At 43.8% G+C, this 24,172-nt stretch overlaps 3 protein-coding genes across 4 annotated transcripts; 2 read left to right on the forward strand and 1 right to left on the reverse strand.

Moving 5' to 3' along the window:
* Positions 1-1,342: 1,342 nt before the first annotated feature.
* LOC114353866 (phenoloxidase-activating factor 2-like) lies at positions 1,343-7,511 on the reverse strand. Its single transcript, XM_028305994.1, has 9 exons — positions 7,459-7,511; positions 6,569-6,631; positions 6,140-6,260; positions 5,486-5,561; positions 4,557-4,684; positions 4,148-4,353; positions 2,954-3,135; positions 2,071-2,238; positions 1,343-1,562 (listed from the first exon to the last, which is right to left on the reverse strand). Exons 2-9 carry the CDS (start codon positions 6,627-6,629, stop codon positions 1,410-1,412), a joined length of 1,095 nt encoding a protein of 364 aa, XP_028161795.1. The 5' UTR covers positions 6,630-6,631; positions 7,459-7,511; the 3' UTR covers positions 1,343-1,409.
* A 1,289-nt stretch (positions 7,512-8,800) lies between these two features.
* LOC114353865 (phenoloxidase-activating factor 2-like) lies at positions 8,801-18,439 on the forward strand. Of its 2 annotated transcripts, none has more exons than XM_028305993.1 (9): positions 8,801-8,895; positions 9,259-9,358; positions 10,036-10,159; positions 10,698-10,845; positions 12,773-12,876; positions 13,415-13,626; positions 13,837-14,015; positions 15,724-15,885; positions 18,254-18,439. In XM_028305993.1, exons 1-9 carry the CDS (start codon positions 8,884-8,886, stop codon positions 18,407-18,409), a joined length of 1,197 nt encoding a protein of 398 aa, XP_028161794.1. In that variant the 5' UTR covers positions 8,801-8,883; the 3' UTR covers positions 18,410-18,439. The 2 variants fall into 2 exon arrangements, with proteins under 2 accessions (XP_028161794.1, XP_028161793.1); XM_028305992.1 differs by lacking the exon at positions 18,254-18,439 and adding an exon at positions 16,772-16,954.
* Positions 18,440-19,652: 1,213 nt separating this feature from the next.
* Positions 19,653-23,330, forward strand: LOC114353860 (phenoloxidase-activating factor 2-like). The gene is made up of 3 exons (XM_028305985.1): positions 19,653-19,894; positions 22,100-22,261; positions 23,148-23,330. Exons 1-3 carry the CDS (start codon positions 19,874-19,876, stop codon positions 23,301-23,303), a joined length of 339 nt encoding a protein of 112 aa, XP_028161786.1. The 5' UTR covers positions 19,653-19,873; the 3' UTR covers positions 23,304-23,330.
* The last annotated feature ends 842 nt before the right edge of the window (positions 23,331-24,172 follow it).

Here is a 24,172-nt window from a genome sequence, read left to right on the forward strand (position 1 = left end):
CGATCTCTTCCAGACAACCTATGGAGAGAACAGTGGAGAACCTATGGAGACTAAAGTGCTCGAAAAGACAAAACCAACGAACCCAAATTCGATGCGATGCCGCCGTTTCATTTAGGAGTTCCTATGGCCACCTCATGACTCCCATCATCAGACCAGCTCAATGGTACCATAACATTGCATTGTCATCGTACTTACATAAGTATACCAAAGGATGATGGGCACTTTTCTATGGAATCTGGGCGTAAAACCAACAGAAATGTAACTACTATTAAATTTGTTAGGACTTAATATAAGAAATATATTTTCATATAAATAACTACCAAAAACTCCCGGGTTTGCTTGGAAATTGACATAATGTGTAATAGTAATAGGTGCTTTATTGCGCAAACGAAAAATATTATTAATTAATATACTTATCTACTTACATTTTAAATACATTAAGTTATTTATTCATTATTATGTCCAACGGCTCAGGAGTGGGGCCAACAAATGGTATACAGTGTGAGTCACGTTAAAGTGTACATATGAAAATAGATGAAACTAGACCTATTTTTATCGACAAAAAAGAGGTCAAAAAATTTTTGAGATTTTTTTTTAATTTTTTATATAATTTTTTTTTTCAAATTACTNTGTACTGGATTAACGATTAACGGACTTAGGATAATTTAACGGAAGTTAACGAGTCCGTTAACATTTTTTAAAGTTAACTTAAAAGTTAATCCGTTAATAGAAATCTTAACTTCGTTAATTAACGATTAACGGATTAACGAGTTAATGCCCAGCTATGATTAAATTACACTAAGCAGAATAAAAAGTTGGGGTACAGATAATACTAAACTTCACAGGACTGTAACAGCTCGTACTTCGGAAAAAGCAAAGGCTTGAACGTACAGACCTTTAAAACTGCGTTCTGAGCTCTCTCTAACACAATCAAATTTTGATGCCAAGCTGTAGATCCTGGCTGTGTAGCCAGGTAGCTTTTTTTAGACTCTCTTTTCCATCATAGCAACTCCTACACAGGAGTTGCAATGATTTAAAAGAGAGTCCCGTTTTTGGTCAGTGTTTCAGCCAAATGACGTCCACTGCTGTACAAAGGCCTGCCCCAAGGATTTCCTCAACGACCGGTCCTGCGCTGTTCGCATCCAGGTGCTTACGCGGTCTTCATCAGATCCAGTCCAGCCTAGTAGGCCACCTTTAGTTTTTTCATCATCATCATCATCATTCAGCCATAGGACGTCCACTGCTGAACATAGGCCTCCCCCAATGATTTCCATGTTAATCGATTGGTAACGGCCTGTGGCTTTTAAGTTTTTGTTATACCTACATTATTACCAGTTAAATAAAACACAATATTGCAGAGACATATTTTTTATTTAATATGGCAATACCTGTAGGCTGTAATGTTAGTATCAGTTAATATAAAAACTTCTGTTAGCCAACTGCTGATCTATCCAAGAGCGGACCTTGGAGACGTCGGCAAAGACGGTTGGGGACCCATTGATGCCGCACCCAGAAGTCACCCAGGTGACTATCCCGATCTGAACGTAGCGCTCCGGATAGTCCTGGAAGAATAATAAAAAATAAATATTTTTTCTAATTTACGCCCGAGTGGAGTGGAGACCCCGCAATAACACCCGCGGCAGAGGAAGACCGCCTAAAAGGTGGACAGATGACATCCGGCAACAAGCTGGAATAAACTGGATGCAAGTGACCGGGGACAGAAGTCGGTGGAAGGTTGAAGAGGATGCCTATGTTCGAATAACAAGCGCCATGAGAGAGCTAGCACTGCAGTAGCTAAACTATGTAAGTAGATTTAACCGCCTCTGTGGTCTAGTGGTAAGACCAGGTGTTCCAGGTTCGATTCCCAGTGGGTGCAGATTTTTCTGCTTAGATGATTAGATTAGATAGAACAACAATGTTAACAGCATTTTGTGTTCCGGCAGTTGGAGGTAAATTTCTCTGTGGTGAGGATACCGAGTGAAGCTCGGTTCCACCTTCAACCTGATCATCACTTCCCATCATTGTGAGAATAGGCCAAGAGTTTTCGCTGTGGATAAAAAAAATACTTACCTCCATCGGGCACGCTAAGGGTGAACCTCCCCCTCCCCCGCAGATGTCGCGCCCCACCTCCCCCCCTGCACAAGTGAGGGAGTCTAGCAGCCTGAATCCAGGTCCCAGACTTGGGTCCTGCTGGAGTCTCTGCTCGCACGCTCCGTGAGCCATCATTGGAACATCAGTCTGTGGATCAGAAGCGAAGATTAGGCCCGGTTTCCACCAAGGAACAGTGTGGAGCGGAGCAAAGAAGTTTTTTGAATGACCAATCAGATTATATTATTCCACTTCGGTGGAAATGGATCGAGCGGAGAGGTGTCGGGCGCACTTGTTTTTCTACAGAATTTGACAGCGGCGGTGCGGTGCGGAGAAGAGCGGAGATGTGCGGAGCGGTTTGGTGATCCATAGATAGCAATACTCGTAGGCTGACAGCTGACAGCTCGCGCAGCTCACAGATCTCCTCTAGTCTCCGCTCCACCTTTGTGGAAACAGGACCTTATGGTTATTTTGTGGACCGAGAGGTGGGAATAGTCCCGTAATTAAATTACAACCCGCTCGAGTTAACTGCGCAGTACTGCGCACCTGGCACCCGTGACGTCACGTCGCTCTGGTACGCATGGGGCAAACGAAACGGTGAGTGCGAGAGAGAGTCGCTATCAAGCAAATCGTCAAATAGCCAATAGGAGCAACCCAACCAGTGAAGGTCGAGTTTGTCCCAGGGAAAGTTAAACTGTCATAGGACCCGCAACGAAACAAAATTCGTCAGAAGAACATAGGAGTTCGAAAGGTTCGAAGACGGATGGACGTTTTTAACGAATGGATTTTGAAGTATTAATATTAATAATTATTTATACTAGACCTTACTAAGGAAACTTACCTTTTTCTTAAGTTAGTTACATACCTTGACCAATTGTTGCTGATTAATCAAGTTCGAGTCCACCCCCCATCCAGAAAAGATACAGCGCGTCCCAGCTGTGGGCACGTAGCCCGCAGGGGGTAGACACACAGTCCCAACATGAGGCAGTCCGTCCGCTAGAGCTGATTTTCTCAGGAAGGCTAGTGCATAGTTGTAATCACCATTACCTGTAAATAAGATTTTTTCCTCCAGTTTCATAATGTTCCTTCTCAGAGACAGGCTAGAGTACCATCTATTATAATAGTAAGACACGGGTCTTAACGCGACGTTTATTAATGAGTTACATTATGTACTCACGGCTTGACGTTTCGGCTGCGATGCTGCAGCCGTGGTCACAAGCAGACTATTTTAATTGCAATGGAACGCGAAAGTTTAAAATCTTACATCCCTATATTGTTGACATTCCACCAGCTCGCACTAACGTTTCGCTAACTCTTTCATAATGCGAACAGCTAGGGACTGAAATTCGTTGCCTGCTGATGTCTTTACAGAACACTATAATCCGGGCCTTTTCAAGGCGTAAATAGGCACTTTTATAGGGAAGGTACCATTTTTTTAACATCGGGAAATGCTTTGCGCATACCACACTGTTCGATGGGAATGCGCCAGTGGGTTATGTGGGACTCTCCCCGGCTGCTGCTGCACTAAAGGCGGGGCCTACCCACTAAAACCCGACGGTGTCTACCGTAGCCCAATGAAACGGAGCCGCGAGTTATTGTCCTAGATCGGACATACGTCCGCAGCTCCGCCTCAGGCTAGAGGCTCGCTGAGCGAGCAACTCCGGCTTCGAGGGAACCCCCAATCCCCTCCTCCAGTTAAAGCAGGTACCAGCCTGGACTGCGTTACACTTAACCTGCGGATTGCGGTCAAATACCTGCCTTGTTCTGCATTAAAAAATCTACTTAGATTGGGCAGTTTGGGACTAAAGCCCGGTCTGCGAGCACGTAGAATTTTGTCCAATGACCCCAAGCTACCCATCCTTATCGCTCGCGTGTATAATTATATTGCTGTCGCGACTGTGCGACGGGCGGCAGTGAGTGTGCGATATAATTACGCGCGAGCGATAAGGATGGGTAGCTTGAGGTCATTGGACAAAACTCTACGTGCTCGCAGACCAGACTATACATGGTGCTATGTAAATTGTCCAAGGATATTTATATTTATTTTATTATAACTTACCTCTATTAAATTGAGGGTGAATGACCACTTCCGTGACTACCTTTCCTTTCTTCTTCATCACAGCCTTCTCCTGGTCGTGGTCTCCGGTGATGACCAGCAAAAGATTTGTGTCTTTTCCATACACAATGTGGGCCGCTGTTAAGACTACGCGCGTGTGGATCAGAGAGCCAGTGCCAGCATACTGGTATACTTTATCTATAGATCTCCTGAAAATCAAAGCTTTTATTAGTCAAAATAAGCTTTTTAACGGGAATTCCCACCTCTCGTTCCCACCGCTGCAACTCCTGTGTAGCCAGGATCAACAGCTTTCCAATGTTGCTTGCAATTCCGTTCGGCTATCGTGGCTTCTATCAAATATATTGGTTGGTAACTCTCATAAGCATCGAACTGCGAACTATCTTATACTTACATCATCAAGTCTACAACCCAGGGAAACTCGCCAGGGTCGGCCTCGTTGGTCCTTTGCTTGACATAGCCAGGGATGTCTACACGCCTTTGGACGCCACAACAAGTGCTTGAATTGGTACAGAGGTCCTCCTTGAACAGAAAGAATTTTTTATTGGACAGGGGGCAAATGAGTAGACGAATACTATAGTACGGTCGCCGAGCACGTAGAATTTCGTCCAATGACCCCAAGCTACCCATACTTATCTCTCGCGCGTAATTATATTGCTGTCGCGACTGTGCGACGGGCGGCCGCAGTGAGTGTGCGAGCTTGGGATCTTGGAGGATGGGTAGCTTGGGGTCATTGGACGAAATTCTACGTGCTAGGCGACCGGGCTTTAGATGGTAACGATTCGAAGACGAAAGTTGCTTGTGGTAGAGGTACTGGAAGCGTCTGGAAGAGGGTAGCGCATTACCGGTCGTTATGGAGATCCTTGGGGTCCGAGGCCTTTGTCTAGCAGGGGACGTCATTTAGCTGAAACGCACGAAGTGTTTTCTTCTTCTTTGTCGCTAAACTCTTGCCAGAGTGGTCGTGATCGTCACATCCGGTCCAGTGGCAAGCCTCGCAATCCGTCGCCATTTCTCTCGCTGCACCCTTTCTTGTGCACTCGTGGAGTGGACCATTGAGTGCGGTTTTGACCTGGTCAGTCCAGCGCACGGGCGACCTGCCGCGCACTCTTGTGCCCTTAACCTTCCCCTGCACGACAAGTCGTTCAGAGACAGAAGCGACGTCTCCACGTGTATTATATGGCCAAAGAAAGTGAGAATACGACTTTGGACGATGGAAGAAAGACACTGTTTGATACTAAGTTCTTCGATGATTGAGACGTTGGTTCCATGTGTTTTACCCTCGTTTTAGCTTGTCTAATATAATTTAAGACCTGACAGACATACCTCGGTGGCAGCGCTTCGCATTTCGCTGCGCATATAGGCGCAGCACACTTGCGGCTGTGGGCATTTGATCACGTCCCTGTAAAACGAGAGAGGATTTAGAACGGCACCCCGGACGATGACTTGATTTGAAGATGATAACTCATGCATGAGCCATGATACTAATCGCGCCGTGTCATGGCATATCAGGGGTCAGGACCCCCTGAAAAAGAACCCAAGATACCATAGAAATATAGAGAGATGCCAACTAATGCGCTGAGTTCAAAACTCAGTGTTGCATTGGAAATTCATACACACAAAGTAATCAAAATAAAAACAATATGTCGCGAAGAGTGTGTCATGCACACATTAAATTCAGAGCTACTATTCGTAGGCACACGTTAAAAGTAATATACGTACCAGACCACTACATACGCAGTGACTTGTGATTGAATGAATTATGTTAGTGTGAATGTGCTCATTATCCACTGCGGTATCAGCACTCGACGTTCGAATAATCTTTATTACTACGCAAGCAATGTAAACTGTTTGACATTTGACATGTCGCGAGCAATGTGTTCTGTTTTTGGGCATATTGCTGTGACACCGGCCCCGCCCCCTTTTCACATCTCCCTTTAGTTTCTGTGATCTGTGGTCGTCACAGTTCGTAACACTTACCCATCATTCCGCGCGTTAATGATGTTGGAGCCGTCTTCAATGATGGTGTTGGTGTTTGGATCGCACTGCTCTGTCTCCACACAACCCCCCAACCCACCCCCTTCCAGGATACAGGGCGGACCTTGGAGAAAACAAGCAGAAGATTAGTTCCAAAACAATCTATACCTACTTACTGAAAAAGCTTTGTTTTTTGTTTGGTTGATAGCGCTAATCTCGGGAACTACTGGTCCGATTTGAACAACTCTTTATGTGTTGGATAGCCCATTTATCAAGGAAGGCTTTAGGCTATAAAATATCACCTTGCAGCCAATAGGGGCGGTAAAGAAAAATATCGTAAAAAGGGGAAATATTATTTAAACATTTTCACGCGTACGAAGTCGCGGGCGCAGCTGTTATACATAAAATTCTTAGAATAAAACAGTAACGTACTTGATTGAGCCCATATTATTTCGCTAGAACAGGCGACTAGCAGAATGGTGAGTGTCCACATTTCTGCAACAAGACAATTCAAGAACATTTAGTAAGAAATACAAAAACATAAAAAACTGTTAGGTACAAATTTATTTTTGCAGTTAGTAGCAGCTAGACAGAGTCTTAGGCTGAGTTGCACCACCTAACTATAATAGTAACTATGATGATAACCGGTGTTTTTGTATGGAGTTTAACAGACTTTTGACGTTTGTCAAAGTTAAAGTAAGATGGTGCAACCCAGCCGTACAATAGCAAAGTTATGTTTGATTAAAGGATCAGCCGGCGTGCAGCGAAGACGTCCAGCAGTGGACGTCTTCGCTGCACGCCGGTCTCCCCCAAGGATTTCCACAAAGACCGGTCCTGCGCCGATCGCATCCAGGCACCTCCCACGACCCTCACCAGATCGTCGGTCCACCTAATGGGAGGCCTGCCCACGCTACGTCTTCCGGCTCGTGGTCGCTACTCAAGAACTTTCCTGCCCCAGCGGCCATCAGCTCTACGAGCTATGTGCCCCTCCCACAAGTCAAGTGGCAGCGGGCCTACGTAAATATGGCCGATTAATAACTTTAGTAGGTATTTATAAAACTCTCAAAGTGACAATTTAATTATTTCAATTTTTAATAATATCTTTTCCTACAGATAAAAGTTGCAAATGTTTTTGAGTTTTTCGTTTCCAGTTCGTTTTTCTTATCACTTATATTAAAATAAATTGTGAAATGTGACGTCACGAAATTTAGGGCCCCTCCCGCTCCCACACTTCGTCGACCCCCTTAAAGTATGACGTAATTTTATTTTATGGATGGCCCCTTAAAAGGAAAGTTTAACAAATATTTCAATAGGTTACATACCGCCTCGCTTATCGTCCTCCGACTAAACTGGGAATATTAATTTAATATTATGGGTAATAATATGATTTATGCTATATTAATTAAATGTAAACAATTTTATCAGTATGGGTTAACCCAAGACTTGGTAAACAAAACTGAGTCAGCTTATGATGTCCAAGTAAATCTACAGGATGGAATTTTGTAATGCCACCTGGAGGGAAAGTACTCCTTATATTGTAGATAGAAAATTTTTCTCAAAGAAAACATTCCTTTATATTTGAAAAGGAATAGAACTGCATTCAAAGATTTCAAAAAATTTGCTTGCCACACCCGGGAATGGAACCAACTAAAATCTGTTATAAATTACACCCTGTATTTTTATTGCATCGATCATTAGGGTTCAGTATAAGGATGAAATCTCTCTAATAAATCAAACCATGAAATCTTAAATTATTTTAATTACCTATGTACCTATAGAAAATTTTATGGTATTATAGTGAGTAATTGTCGAAAACAAATCGAAAATCTTTAAATGCAGTTGTCTTTCTTTAAAAAAATAAAGGAATGTTTTCTTTCAGTAAAATTTTCTATCTACAGTATTAATACTTTCCCTCCTGGTGGCATTACATTAAATTCTACCCGTATACTAATACTAGCTTTTGCCCGCGGCTCCACCCGCGTGAAATTTAGTTTGTCACAGATTGTCATAAATTATAGCCTATATTGTTAATCTGAGTTAAACAATAATACTGTAAAGTTTCTTCAAAATCCGTTCAGTAGTTTTTGCGTAAAAGAGTGACAAACATCCAGACATCCATACATCCAAACTTTCGCATTTATAATATTAGTAGGATAGATTTTTGAACACTCTGTGTCACCCTGTCAGTTACGGGAAAATACTATTAATTAATACCAGGAATGTTATGGATATCCGTAACCGTAACCGAAACTTTCGGATATCCGAAATAAAAAAATATCCGTAACCGTAACCTTAAGCGATTCAAAGGTTTCGGATGTAGGCAGAGTCAAGCAAGTCCCTGCGCTCATTTAATGATTGCATTTTGAAGTACATGAGTTTTTTCCCATAAGTTAAAAGCTTTTTTGTGAGACCAAAAGAAGGTGACAGATGCCAAAGAAATCTTTTCTGTACCCATTCTATTCGTAAGGCATGAACTGTGTTGTACAACTATTGATATTTGCATTCTATACTTAGCACAGATATCCCTAACCGTAACTTTCGGATATCCGAAATAAAAAATATCCGTAACCGTAACCGAAACCGGTATAATATTATTCCAATATCCGTAACCGTATCCATAACATCCCTGTTAATACTATTTATTTATAAAGGTTACGTACCTACTTCACCTCGTTATCTCATTGGACTTTATGCTATTATATTCAAGTTATTTGCTATAGTTTAGAAGCTCTCGGTGAATTGCAACCATGAATTTAAACGTGAGTATGTTGTAAAATTTCTAAATCCGCTTTGAAAGAAAGAAAGAAAGAAAGAAAAAATGTTTATTTGGCACCAAATTAACTTTGCACTGGAAACTCGAGCTCTAGCTTCGAACTCCTCCTATGTTCTTCTGATTAATTTCGTTGCGAGTCCAATGACAGTTTAACTTTCCCCCGGAACAAACTTGGCCTTCACTGGTTGGGTTTTAGCGGTCAAGCTGTAGATCCTGGCTACACAGGAGTTGCAGCGGTGGGAACGAGAGGGAATAGTCCCGTAAATGTTTCTTAGGTAACTAGTGACCTCACAGCTTCACATGGGTACAAAAATGTTGTTTTAATTTTTGATTATGATCTGTGTTTCAGATGAATATGTTATTGGTACTTGCAATATACGTATGTGCGGCGTATGGACAGAGTAACCCGGAGGACGACATATTTGACGATTCTGGACCTACTGTTTATAGTAAGTATTAATTTTTTTATCGTTACCTTATTATGGGCCTCATAAGAAGGCTCACGGTCACAAACGCGATAGAGCGTGCTATGCTCGGAGTTTCCCTGCGTGATCGAATCAGAAATGAGGAGATCCGCAGGAGAACCAAAGTGACTGACATAGCCCGCAAAATTGCTAGAATCAAATGCTCGCAGAGCTGATGGCCGCTGGGGCAGAAAAGTTCTCGAGTGACGACCACAGGCCGGAAGATGTAGTGTGGCCTGGATGCGGGCGGCGCAGGACCGGTCCTTGTAGGAAATCCTTGGGGGAGGCCTTTGTCCAGCAGTGGACATTATTTGGCTAAAACGATTATCATTACCGTCATCATCATCTATAACATAGCCCGACGGATCATCAAGCTGAAGTGGCATGAACTGACGGCCGATGGGCTAGCAAGTTTCTGGAGTGGAGATCACGTGAGACGTGGACACAAGGTGGACAGACGTCACATAAAAAAAAAGTAGCAGGAGGGCGTTTACGTTACAGTGCAGTGGCTGACAGACTAAGCGCTCCTGCACACGACGCCGCCACCGCGCCGCCGCCGCGCCGCCACCGCACTGCCACCNCCGCCATCGCGCCACCGCGGTGCAGGAGCGCTAAAGAACGAATCCAGTATGGAATATCCTTAAATCATTATCATCTTCCAGCGACAGTACCACCATCACCAGCAGCGCCCTCTGACTGCACACTGGCCGATAAACAGCAGGGGTCCTGTGTGGCGCCGTCCTCATGCAAGACACCAAACCATGGCGAAAACCGAGTGCATTTCAGGTAACGGGACTACTCGTACTTCCACCTCTCGTTCCCACCGCTACAACTCCTATGTAGCCAGGATCTACAGCTTGACCGCCAATAAAAATCCAACCAATGAAGGTCAAGTTTGGTGTCTGCTCATTATACAGGGTGTCCCAAAAAGTAAAAAGTACCCGAGAGGTAGAGCATTACTAGGGCTACCCAAATCACCGTGACTTTTGACGTTTTCGAGTTATGGTTATTTTTCAACACACAGGATTTTAGTTTACATTTGTGTTATGGATGTAAATACTTCGGAATCAGCTAGGCCTAGTGTTCATCTATTAATAATAAAAAAATCAGGCATTTAACTTGTCTATTCGCGCCACAGTGACCAAAAAAGTGCTTAAGCACGGAAATTTAAAACAATCATAACTCGAAAACTATAAAAAATTGCGGGGTGATTTGAATAGCCCAGGTGATGCTCTATCTCTGGGCTTCGGGTTGACACTACTTTTTGGGACACCCTGTATAAATTAGACAATATTGCCATTTCACATTATTATTGTGTTTACAGGCAAAACAATTGTCCAGAGAACACAATGTGCTGTGTTCTATCAGACATCATATCTGTCACAAGTCGACACCAAACCCCGACACCTCCCATTGAAGCCACCACTCCCACAGTCGCTCCTAATATTGGTGGTACTCAAGCACCTACTAAAGTAAGTTATCAATTATTTTTTTGTAGTATAAAACTATCCACTATACAGGGTGTTAGGTAAATGGGTATATGAGCCGACACTAGCCCATGTTAACATGGGCATATAAATGGTATAGTGAAGTCAGAAAATTGATATCTTCATTTTAATTATTTTATTTTTCATACAAATCGGTCTTTATAAAATTAATTTTGTACGTAAATTTAAAAAAAATAAAATGATGATATCAAATTTCTGACTTCACCATACCATTTATATGCCCATGTTAACATGAGCTAGTGTCGGCTCATATACCCATTTACCTAACACCCTGTATAGCCACGATAGCCGAACGGTGAAGGGGTCGGAGTGGGCGACTCGAAATCCGAGGAACGCGGATTCGAATCCCACCGCCGCTAGACTATTGTGGTGAGCCCACTCGTAACACAAGCTTATTTAGCTTACCACGAGGGGCTAACGGGACTATTTGTAATTTGTGCAATACAAATTGCTAATAATCTTTTTAAAGAAAAAAAACAGGGGTCTCCAAACTACGGCCCGCGGGCCATTTCTGGCCTGCAACTACCATCAATCCAGCCCGCGACAGCTTAATACTAAGCCTATGTTTGCATAGGTGGGCAGAAAAATTAAAATTGTTATGGCCCTTGCAATATACCCAAAAAAATATTATGGCCCCAAGGCTTCAAAGTTTGGAGACCCCTGGTCTTAAGGTCAACCCGGAAACGGATCGTAACCGTAACCGTATCAACTCGAGGCGGTCAGTTCTTTGTATGAAATTCCGGACTGCAACGCACACACAAGGTCGAAGCACACTTATCAACCCGGAAACGGATCGTAACCGTATCAACTTGAGGCGGTCAGTAGGTATTCTTTGTATGAAACTCTGTACTGCGAGTACTGCAACACACTTATCCGCACCGTTACGTAAACGCTTCGCCTCTGTTGACCGCGCGGCGAAAGGCAATACGATGTTGATTCCTTTCCGGGTTGATAAAATAACGCCCGCTTGCTTATGCCTTGATCACACGTACCGTGAGTGTTTACTCGGGCGAGCCAGTAAAATTTTTCCTCGGCCGAGACAGTTGGGTGAGCGAGTCACATACTCGAGCGCTCGGCCGAGCACTCGGCTTAATGTTCATACATACCGAGTACTCGGCCGAGAGCACTGTCTCGCCCGTTTGCTCGGTATGTGTGATCAAGGCTTTAAGTGAAGTAGCAAATCGAACGCATTAAATAGAGCTCTGTGATTGGTTCGCAATCGCATGTCATCCTGTGCGTACACGCTCACGTGAGACCTCATAGTAATCTTTGAATACAGGCGTAAGTGTGATTAGGGTGACCTTTATAGGCCTCTGGTCACCGGTAACCTCGATGTTGCTAGCTTTTTGGCCTCAGGGCCAGTTAGGTAACCAAGGGCCCTGGGGCAAATAAAAAAATGGGGCCCCACTGAAATCTAAACTGGTTAGGTTTTATTAAGTTTATTGACATTAAGCTTACTTACTCCTGATACAGTTTAAATTTATTTAACAGTTCTCTTATCTTCTCTTCACAACAAAACTATTATACTTTATTTTATTTTATTATTATTAGCTGTGTACTATTGTAAATATAAAAAAAACGCACATCGATGAATAATAAAACGCATATATCGCTATCCGTTAAATTTAAACTACTGCCAACCCACAGAAATAATTTAGGGGAATTCCCTAAGTATAAATATCGAATTTCTCTCTATTTATTTTGAAAATGGGAGAAATTATCAAAAGTTCATTTCAATTGAGATTTTCTGGTAAGGATTCGGGGGCCCCCTGAACTTAGGGGCCCCGGGGCAATTCCCCGCCTAGCCCCTTAATAGGCGTAGCCCCTGCTCAGGGCCCCAAGGTCCCAGCGTTTCCAAAACAAAATCCTTTAAATTACGTTAATTTTATAGGGTTGTGGCGTACGGAACCGTAACGGTGGTGGTGGATTCAAGATTAAAGACAAAATCCAAAGAGCCATGTTTGGTGAATTCCCATGGACCGTTGCAGTATACGAGTAAGTAATTTGTTTCATCATCATCATTTCAGCCACAGGATATATGCCTCCCCTTATGATTTCCATAATGATCTTTGGGTAGTTTGGTGGCCTGCATCCAGCGCCTTCCTGCTACCTTTATGAGGTCAACGGTCCACCTTGTGGGTGGACGTCCTACGCTGCGCTTTCCCACGCATTTCCACTTTTGTTTGTTTACTTACACTAAATTATCATCATCATCATAATCTTCACTACTGTTATCATCATCACCAGGTCATTCAGCCTCCATTGTAAGAGTACGATCCTCAAATTTACCAGAGGCAAACGGAGGATTTGGCTTAAGCTGCCCACGCTGGCCAGACGGGTTGGGAAGGCCTGATGTTCGCATATTTCTCGGGGAGTTTCTATACTTCCTGCCACTGCAGAACGATAGCCCTCTCTTTTAGAGAAGATGTTGGTTCATAGTATTAACTCATGAATTATGATACTAATCGGGCCAGTACCCCCCTTAAAAACAACCCAATGAGAAGCTGGTCAATCATCCCTTTTTAAATTTCAGAGTCAAACCCGACGGTAGCCTAAGCTATACATGTGTGGGCTCCCTAATCCACCCACGCGTGGTGCTGACGGTAGCGAACCGCTTCCTTGAAGAGGACGTCACGTGGAAGGTCAGAGCCGGCGTCTTGGACTTGGAGAACAAAAGAAGGGCGCGATACCTTGATCAGTTGAGAGATGTGGTGTCGGCAGTCACTCACGACTCATTTGACTCTGGTATGTCATAGTCACAGTCACAGTCACAGTCACAGTCACGCACACACACACACACACACTCACACACACCACAAACACTCACACTCATAGTCATTTATTTTAGTGTGTCGGCAACAGTGCCGAAATATCGAAAACTCAAAATTAAGGTACATGGTAGCAATCCCGTCAGAAATAATAATAATGATTTATCTTTCTATCTATCTCTCACAGGTATCGGGATATACGACGTCGGCCTCCTGTTCCTAGATTCAGATATTCTTCAAGACGTCCACATCGACTACACCTGCCTGCCTGAACCGAGCGTGGTCACTGCTCCCGCCACTAAATGCGTCGTCAGCGGATGGGGCAGTGCTGAGTATATGGGGCCTATGGAAAACGTACAGAAGGAGGTGGGTACAGGCAGAGTAAATACAAATGAGTAGGTCATCTTCATAGAAACGCACCGAGCGCACCTCCCCGCTAATCCCCGCTAAATTTTGTCAGTGTGTGCGAGCGCGCCGCATAGGTGTTGGCGCGCTCACATACAAACCGCGCCCGTGCGTTTCTATGAAGATGACCTACTCATTTGTATTTACTCTGGTACAGGTCATAGCACACTTATCAACTAGGAAAGAGAATATACAGCATCGCCTTTCGCCGCGCGGTCAACCGCATTTATGGTACATGCGGATAAGTGTGCATTGCAGTACGGAGTTACATTCAAAGAATACTGACCGTAAGGCCCAAACTGCAACTGCTAGTTACTTTTGAGTTGCATCTAAGTTTCTGCCATAGCGTCCGTTGACCACACAGTTTCATTCATCAGAATCAACAGAAAGTTGCAGTTTCGTTGCATTGCGTTTCACCGTATGTTCTGGGCCTAACGGTTACGATCCGTTTCCGGGTAGATAAAGTGTGCTTATTTCTTATGAGTAGGTAGTTAAACATTATCAAGTCATTTCTTAATGATAAGTCATCCTGGGAGTAGGATTATGGTCCTCCATGCTCGCACTAAAAAGAATTAAAATGAAAAGTAATGTATAAACTAATAATAATTTCTCAAATGTTGTAGTGTCATGCTTCTCAATCTGGACTGTTACTTAGCTTTATTATTAGTTTTTTTTCAAAGAGATAACTTGGAATTGTCATTCTCACTAAAATGTCTCTGGGGTGGTGGCGTAGTGAGGCGGGTCGTTACATTCCCTCTAATATGGTCGAGTGAAGCGATGGCTGGTTCACTCGTCATGTCTGTGAACAGGCGCTGCTTTTGGGGACTGGTCAATCCAAGTTATTCAAATTTATGTATGCGAGTCATTTCTACTAGTATCTTAATATGTAAGTCTAGATATTAGCACGTCACTACCTTGTTTAATATACCACGCAATCTTGTATACCCATTCTTATAAGATACACCATACAAGAATGCATGGTAAATTCAGTGAACTGCTCCTGAATCGAATGTACCTACTACTACTATTTCTATTTATTTATATTAACCGGCAGACAGTGGTGACTGAGTTTGTTGCGGCGCTTCTTCTCAGCACTTGCCAAATGTTGGTCTCGAAGCGCTGGTAGGGTAAAAAGATTATGAGACATGTAGAGGCTCCTTAAGAGCAAAATGACGATTTGTAAGAACTATTTATTAGTCCAAACAAATAAAGAAATTTTGANACCGAAAAAGCGCCTTTTCGGGGGCCCCCACCACTTAAGCACAACTCCGTCGAAGTCGAAAACCTAGGAGAGTCTTTATGGGCAACTAATGAAGCCATTAAAGCACTAAAATCTTTAGTAGGAATTATTTCCGATTTAATTCATTTTTGTGTTTAATTCTACTGGCCTAAAAAGAATCAATAGGTTCGTTATAAACACATCCCCCGTGGCCCCGCTACGCATCCTCGCATATCTCTGGTGGAAACGCAGCCTTTATGGCTATGTACACCCCGGGACAAACTTGACCTTCATTGGTTGGGCTTTTATGGCGGTCAAGCTGTAGATCCTGGCTACACAGGAGTTGCAGTGGTGGAAACGAGAGGTGGGAATAGTCCCGTTATGGCTATGTTTCCCTGGTAATTTTTATTCACCGTAGTAAATGAAAAACTCAACAATTTCTCCCCACAGATGAACTTGCCCGTGGTGGACCGTCAGACCTGTCAGACCAGTCTCAGGGCAGCACTGAATAACCCGCAGTATGACGTGGATCCCACTCTTATCTGCGCTGGCGGGAACGGCAAGGATACTTGTACGGGAGACGGTGGCGCTCCCTTGGTGTGCCCATACCCGGTAATTTGATATAAAATATTGCTATTCCTTAATAATAATATGAAATTCAATTTGATTTCACTCCATTTCATTTAATTCTACTTCATTCTGCTTCTTTCCATTTTATTTTACTTCATTCCATTTCATTCTGCTTTATTCCATTTCATTCTACTTCATTCCATTTCATTCTGCTACATTCCATTTCATTCTGCTTCATTCCATTTCATTTCGTTCTATTCCATTCCATTCCGTTCTGTCCCATTCCATTCCGTTCCATTGCATTCCACCGTTCCACCCCACACCATAATACTTCATCATCTCATCATTATTATCTCAGTCATTGGACATCCACTGCTAAACATAGGCCTCCCCCAATGCTTTCCATGTTGCCCGGTTGGTAGCGGCCTGCGTCCAGCACCTTCCGATGTCATCGGTCCTCCTTTTGGGTGGACATCCCACGCTGCTTAATTATACTTAACTAGCGGCCGCCCGCGACTTCGTACGCGTGGATCCCGTTTTACCCCCTTAGGGGTGGAGTTTCGTAAAATTCTTTCTTAGCGGATGCCTACGTCAAAACATCTACTTGCATGCCAAATTTCAGCCCGATCCGTCCAGTGGTTTGGGCTGTGCGTTGATAGATCACTATGTCAGTCAGTCAGTCAGTCCTTTGAGTTATTATATTGATTAAGTTTGTTCCGGCGTTTCTTCTCAGCACTTGCCGTATGTTTGTCTCGAAGCGCTGGTAGGGCCCAAAGGAGACGTAAAGTGCCCCATAAGGGCTACCTTTTCTTTTTTTATTATTTACTATATTTTGACGTTCATAAGTGCCACTGGTGGTCTAAACTAAATAATATTTTTGATTTTGATTGTGGACAAAATGTGAAGTATCTGTACCTAATATTCACAGGACGGGCGCTTCTACCAAGCCGGGATCACATCTTGGGGCCACCAGTGCAACGAAAAGGAAGTTCCAGGAGTGTACGTAGACGTGGCGTCTGTGAGGCCGTGGATCGACGAGCAAGTCAGGGCCAAGGGATACGATACCAGCTATTATACTCATTAAATGAGAGAAACTAATAAAGTATGCAAACCCATACCAATGTTTTTTTCTTCTTAGTACCCGATATCACCTACTTTTTCATTATCATCATCATCTCAGCCATAGGACGTCTGCTGCTGAACATAGGCCTCCCCCAATGCTTTCCATGTTGCCTAGTTGGTAAGGTAGTGGCCTGCATCCTGCGCCTTCCTGCTACCTTTATGATAATACCTTTATCTACCTACTTTTTAATGTATTGTTAAATTAACTGAGCTTTAATTTGTCATTATGACCTCATAAAGCTGTTGGATACTAGCACATAGTACGCAGAACTGACGGCCGATGGGGCAGCAAGGTTCTGGAGTGGAGGCCGCTTACCGGAAAACGCAGCGTGTGACGTCCACCCACAAGGTGGACCGACGACATCATAAAGGTAGCAGGAAAGCACTGGACGCAGGCCGCTACCAACCGGGCAAGCGGGGAGGTAAAATAAACGTGTACGTTACTCCAGCTGGAAAGTAGCTCCTAGAGTGATATGAGTAGAACGTATAATTAGTTCCCAACATGGTGTAAATGTGCACCGAATTAGAGATTAGTGCGTGCTGTCGTTTTGGTACAAAACGAAAAAAACGATTCCTGCTGGAGTAACGGAGTTTTCAGTGAGCTTGTATGTTTTGTTATTCAGGCGCTACACGATTTTTTCGGATTTTGAAGAAAGCTCGATTACTTGATATTTATAAATATTTTCATACTTCATCATCTCATCATTATTATTTCAGTCATTGGACATCCACTGCTAAACATAGGCCTCCCCCAATGCTTTCCATGTTGCCCGGTTGGTAGCGGCCTGCGTCCAGCACCTTCCGATGTCATCGGTCCTCCTTGTGGGTGGACATCCCACGCTGCTTAATTATACTTAACTAGCGGCCGCCCGCGACTTCGTACGCGTGGATCCCGTTTTACCCCCTTAGGGGTGGAGTTTCGTAAAATTCTTTCTTAGCGGATGCCTACGTCAAAACATCTACTTGCATGCCAAATTTCAGCCCGATCCGTCCAGTGGTTTGGGCTGTGCGTTGATAGATCACTATGTCAGTCAGTCAGTCAGTCCTTTGAGTTATTATATTGATTAAGTTTGTTCCGGCGTTTCTTCTCAGCACTTGCCGTATGTTTGTCTCGAAGCGCTGGTAGGGCCCAAAGGAGACGTAAAGTGCCCCATAAGGGCTACCTTTTCTTTTTTTATTATTTACTATATTTTGACGTTCATAAGTGCCACTTGTGGTCTAAACTGAATAAATATTTTTGATTTTGATTGTGGACAAAATGTAAAGTATCTGTACCTAATATTCACAGGACGGGCGCTTCTACCAAGCCGGGATCACATCCTGGGGATACTTGTGCTACCAAAAGGATGTTCCAGGAGTGTACGTAGACGTGGCGTCTGTGAGGCCGTGGATCGACGAGCAAGTCAAGGCCAAGGGATACGATACCAGCTATTATACTCATTAAATGAGAGAAACTAATAAATTATGCAAATTATACTAGTGTTTTTCTTCTTAGTACCCGATATCTCATCATCATCATCATCTCAGCTATAGGACGTCTGCTGCTGAACATAGGCCTCCCCCAATGCTTTCCATGTTGCCCAGTTTGTAGGGTAGCGGCCTGCGTCCAGCGCTTTCCTGCTACCTTTATCTATCTACTAATTTGTCATCACGCTGTATCATCATCATAAAGCTGTTGGATACTAGCACATAGTACGCAGAACTGACGGCCGATGGGGCAGCAAGGTTCTGGAGTGGAGGCCGCTTACCGGAAAACGCAGCGTGGGACGTCCACCAAGACATCCACCCACAAGGTGGACCGACGACATCATAAAGGTAGCAGGAAAGCACTGGACGCAGGCCGCTACCAACCGGGCAAGCGGGGAGGTAAAATAAACAATATTTTTGATGAAAACATTTTTTTTATTAATACATATTATTATCTCCACACTTTAAATTAATAAGATCTTTTATTCTTAAAAAACCTGTCACCAATCTAAGGGGTATAATACTCGGTGGTGTAGCCTCCAGCGGCCATAGTGTCGGTGATCCATTGCCGAAGAGCAGCCACGTTGGAATATACTCCAGGAACCCCCTTCAAGCCGCAGTTGTTGCCCCACGAAACGATTCCAGCTTGAAAGTATTGGTTTTCGATCTTCGGGTTCTGCAAAATAAGTATAAATGTTAGTAATAAGGTCTTAGAAACTATTTCTTTAAAAAGATTATTTCGATTATTATACATAAAAATTACTAATACTCCCGTTAAATAGCCCCTCGTACCAAGCTAAATATGCTTGGGTCACGAATGAGCTCAGTGAGCTCACCAGAATAGTCGAGCGGCGGCGGGGACCTAACACGCGTTCCCCGGACCACGAGTCGGCCAGTCGTCGGACTGGTGAGTCGCCGACGGTGAAGGGGTCGCCCTTCACCGTTCGGCTATCGTGGCTTCTAAAACTGTGTTCATAAATTACACTATAAATGGTATGGTAGCTAGTCAGGTGGACTTAGAACAAGAAAGAACTACCATCAACCAAACCGAGCAGAAAATATTGTCCCCCTTAGGAATCGAACCCGGGACCTCGGGATTCAGCATTCATGAGAAGGGAGGGAGTGCTCCTATTCCATTCCATTCCATTCCACTCCACTCCACTCCACTCCACTCCACTCCACTCAACTCCACTCCACTNATCGGAAACTCAAAATTAAGGTACATGGTAGCAATCCCGTCAGTAATAATAATAATGATTTATCTATCTATCTATCTTTCACAGGTATCGGGATATACGACGTCGGCCTCCTGTTCCTAGATTCAGATATTCTTCAAGACGTGCACATCGACTACACCTGCCTGCCTGAACCGAGCGTGGTCACTGCTCCCGCCACTAAATGCGTCGTCAGCGGCTGGGGCAGTGCTGAGTACAAGGGCCCTATGGAAAACGTACAGAAGGAGGTAAGCAGAGTAAATACAAATGAGTAGGTCATCTTCATAGAAACGCACCGAGCGCGGTTTGTATGTGAGCGCGCCAATATACGTATGCGGCGCGCACGCACACACTTACAGGTCATAGCACACTTATCAACTAGGAAAGGGATCAATACTGCATCGCCTTTCGCCGCATTTATGGTACAGTGCGGATAAGTGTGCGTTGCAGTACGGAGTTACATACAAAGAATACTGACCGTAACGGTTACGATCCGTTTCCGGGTAGATAAAGTGTGCTTATTTCTTATGATGAGTAGTTAAACATTATGAAGTCATATCCACTACAGAAGCTCAATGGGCTCAAAAACAACTGAAAATAGCTCCTTTAGGCTGCATTTCCACCAGAGAGTGCGAGGATGCGTAGCGAGGGATGTGTTATCGCCTCGGTAAATGAAGCGATTAAAAAGAAAAAGCTTCGGTAAATAGGCCAGTAGAATTAGATTTTAAATCGGATATAATTCCTACAAAAGATTTTATTGCTTTAATGGCTTCATTGGTTGCCCATTAAGACTCTCCTAGGTTTTCGACTTCGACGGAGTTGTGCATAAGTGGTGTGGGCCCCCGAAAGGGGCGCTTTTTAGGTTTTCCGGTTATACCGCGTAAAGGACTTACCCTATCGAAAAGTGGTCTTCCTGACGGTTGAAGGGCATTTAATCCTGCATTAAATAAGACCAAATTCATATGTTTCGGACAAACCGTTCTCGTGCAAATGTTCGGCACAGTAGAAAATATGTGTATAATTAATAACCCTCTCCACGTCCAATAGCTCGTCACCCGTAAGCTCCCAAGCCTTGTAAAGGGTCGCCTTAACCAGTGTATCCCTGTCAAGGCTCACGAGTTGGATTCGCTTATCCTTGTTCGTCCCAGCCGTTCCTTAACTGCGGTTGCTGCACCTCTTCCTGGCACTCTCCTGAACGATTTTGTGTTACCTAATGTGGCTGCCCCTCTTTCTTGTACCCTCCTGTACGATTGCATTGCTTAGCCATATGCCTGGTCCAAGGTTCGACGCCACAAAATCGACTTCGTACGCGTGAAAAGAGTTTAAATACTATTTTCCGTGCTTGCAACATTTTTCTTTACTGCTTCGCCTCTATTAGTCGTAGAGTGATTGTATATATCCTATAGCCTTCCTCAATTTATGAGCTATTCAACACAAAAATAATTATTTCAATCAAACTAGTAATTCTTGAGATTAGCGCGTTCAAACAAACAAACAAAAACCTCTTCAGCGTTTTAATATGAACTTGTTGTTGTTGATTTTTGGCGTCGAACCTTAGACCAGGCATACGGCTAGGCAACGTAGTCGTGCAGGAGGATACAAGGAAGAGGGACAGCCACAGAAGGTAACACAGAGTCGTTCAGTTGAGTGCCAGGAAGAGGTGCAGCAACCGCAGTTAAGGAACGGCTGGGACGAACAAGGATAGGCGCATCCAGCTCGTAAGCCTTGATAGGGTTACACTGGTTGAGGCGCTCCTTTTCAAGACTTGGAACCCTGCGGGTAACGAGCCATTGGACGTGGAGAGGGTCATTAATTATACACATATTTTCTACTTTGCCGAACATTTGCACGAGAACGATTTGTTCAAAACATATGAATTTGGTCTTATTTAATGCAGGATGAAATGCCCTTCAACCGTCAGGAAGATTAGCTAGATTAGGACTTACCCTATCGAAAAGACCACTTTTCGATAGGGTAAGTCCTTTACGCGGTATAGTAACCGGAAAACCGAAAAAGCGCCTTTTCGGGGGCCCCCACCACTTAAGCACAACTCCGTCGAAGTCGAAAACCTAGGAGAGTCTTTATGGGCAACTAATGAAGCCATTAAAGCACTAAAATCTTTAGTAGGAATTATTTCCGATTTAATTCATTTTTGTGTTTAATTCTACTGGCCTAAAAAGAATCAATAGGTTCGTTATAAACACATCCCCCGTGGCCCCGCTACGCATCCTCGCATATCTCTGGTGGAAACGCAGCCTTTATGGCTATGTACACCCCGGGACAAACTTGACCTTCATTGGTTGGGCTTTTATGGCGGTCAAGCTGTAGATCCTGGCTACACAGGAGTTGCAGTGGTGGAAACGAGAGGTGGGAATAGTCCCGTTATGGCTATGTTTCCCTGGTAATTTTTATTCACCGTAGTAAATGAAAAACTCAACAATTTCTCCCCACAGATGAACTTGCCCGTGGTGGACCGTCAGACCTGTCAGACCAGTCTCAGGGCAGCACTGAATAACCCGCAGTATGACGTGGATCCCACTCTTATCTGCGCTGGCGGGAACGGCAAGGATACTTGTACGGGAGACGGTGGCGCTCCCTTGGTGTGCCCATACCCGGTAATTTGATATAAAATATTGCTATTCCTTAATAATAATATGAAATTCAATTTGATTTCACTCCATTTCATTTAATTCTACTTCATTCTGCTTCTTTCCATTTTATTTTACTTCATTCCATTTCATTCTGCTTTATTCCATTTCATTCTACTTCATTCCATTTCATTCTGCTACATTCCATTTCATTCTGCTTCATTCCATTTCATTTCGTTCTATTCCATTCCATTCCGTTCTGTCCCATTCCATTCCGTTCCATTGCATTCCACCGTTCCACCCCACACCATAATACTTCATCATCTCATCATTATTATCTCAGTCATTGGACATCCACTGCTAAACATAGGCCTCCCCCAATGCTTTCCATGTTGCCCGGTTGGTAGCGGCCTGCGTCCAGCACCTTCCGATGTCATCGGTCCTCCTTTTGGGTGGACATCCCACGCTGCTTAATTATACTTAACTAGCGGCCGCCCGCGACTTCGTACGCGTGGATCCCGTTTTACCCCCTTAGGGGTGGAGTTTCGTAAAATTCTTTCTTAGCGGATGCCTACGTCAAAACATCTACTTGCATGCCAAATTTCAGCCCGATCCGTCCAGTGGTTTGGGCTGTGCGTTGATAGATCACTATGTCAGTCAGTCAGTCAGTCCTTTGAGTTATTATATTGATTAAGTTTGTTCCGGCGTTTCTTCTCAGCACTTGCCGTATGTTTGTCTCGAAGCGCTGGTAGGGCCCAAAGGAGACGTAAAGTGCCCCATAAGGGCTACCTTTTCTTTTTTTATTATTTACTATATTTTGACGTTCATAAGTGCCACTGGTGGTCTAAACTAAATAATATTTTTGATTTTGATTGTGGACAAAATGTGAAGTATCTGTACCTAATATTCACAGGACGGGCGCTTCTACCAAGCCGGGATCACATCTTGGGGCCACCAGTGCAACGAAAAGGAAGTTCCAGGAGTGTACGTAGACGTGGCGTCTGTGAGGCCGTGGATCGACGAGCAAGTCAGGGCCAAGGGATACGATACCAGCTATTATACTCATTAAATGAGAGAAACTAATAAAGTATGCAAACCCATACCAATGTTTTTTTCTTCTTAGTACCCGATATCACCTACTTTTTCATTATCATCATCATCTCAGCCATAGGACGTCTGCTGCTGAACATAGGCCTCCCCCAATGCTTTCCATGTTGCCTAGTTGGTAAGGTAGTGGCCTGCATCCTGCGCCTTCCTGCTACCTTTATGATAATACCTTTATCTACCTACTTTTTAATGTATTGTTAAATTAACTGAGCTTTAATTTGTCATTATGACCTCATAAAGCTGTTGGATACTAGCACATAGTACGCAGAACTGACGGCCGATGGGGCAGCAAGGTTCTGGAGTGGAGGCCGCTTACCGGAAAACGCAGCGTGTGACGTCCACCCACAAGGTGGACCGACGACATCATAAAGGTAGCAGGAAAGCACTGGACGCAGGCCGCTACCAACCGGGCAAGCGGGGAGGTAAAATAAACGTGTACGTTACTCCAGCTGGAAAGTAGCTCCTAGAGTGATATGAGTAGAACGTATAATTAGTTCCCAACATGGTGTAAATGTGCACCGAATTAGAGATTAGTGCGTGCTGTCGTTTTGGTACAAAACGAAAAAAACGATTCCTGCTGGAGTAACGGAGTTTTCAGTGAGCTTGTATGTTTTGTTATTCAGGCGCTACACGATTTTTTCGGATTTTGAAGAAAGCTCGATTACTTGATATTTATAAATATTTTCATAAACATGTTTCTTTCACATATACGCACAAATCAAGAGCTACTCGTGTGTGTTTATTCTATAGGCGCACATATAACGGTTATTGAGATAGAGCATTCTGCAAAACGTTACCCTGGCAGGAAATGCAATATCTCGAAAACCTGAA

Source organism: Ostrinia furnacalis, unplaced genomic scaffold, assembly GCF_004193835.3.
Source record: "Ostrinia furnacalis isolate ACB-3 unplaced genomic scaffold, ASM419383v2 OfSCF1848, whole genome shotgun sequence".
Lineage (NCBI taxonomy): Eukaryota > Metazoa > Arthropoda > Insecta > Lepidoptera > Crambidae > Ostrinia > Ostrinia furnacalis.

Bases quoted from the DNA above. Each gene is read 5' to 3' on its own strand.
- LOC114353866 (XM_028305994.1), bottom strand. From the start codon at position 6,629: ATGTGGACACTCACCATTCTGCTAGTCGCCTGTTCTAGCGAAATAATA. The intron at 4,685-5,485 runs GTATGTCTGTCA...TTTCTGTTCAAG, and splicing joins TGCGAAGCGCTGCCACCGAG to GAGGACCTCTGTACCAATTC. The intron at 2,239-2,953 runs GTATGTAACTAA...TCTGATCCACAG, and splicing joins ATCAGCAACAATTGGTCAAG to ACTGATGTTCCAATGATGGC.
- LOC114353865 (XM_028305993.1), top strand. The intron at 13,627-13,836 runs GTATGTCATAGT...TATCTCTCACAG, and splicing joins TCACGACTCATTTGACTCTG to GTATCGGGATATACGACGTC. The intron at 15,886-18,253 runs GTAATTTGATAT...TAATATTCACAG, and splicing joins CCTTGGTGTGCCCATACCCG to GACGGGCGCTTCTACCAAGC.
- LOC114353860 (XM_028305985.1), top strand. From the start codon at position 19,874: ATGGAAAACGTACAGAAGGAG. The intron at 19,895-22,099 runs GTAAGCAGAGTA...TTCTCCCCACAG, and splicing joins TGGAAAACGTACAGAAGGAG to ATGAACTTGCCCGTGGTGGA. The intron at 22,262-23,147 runs GTAATTTGATAT...TAATATTCACAG, and splicing joins CCTTGGTGTGCCCATACCCG to GACGGGCGCTTCTACCAAGC.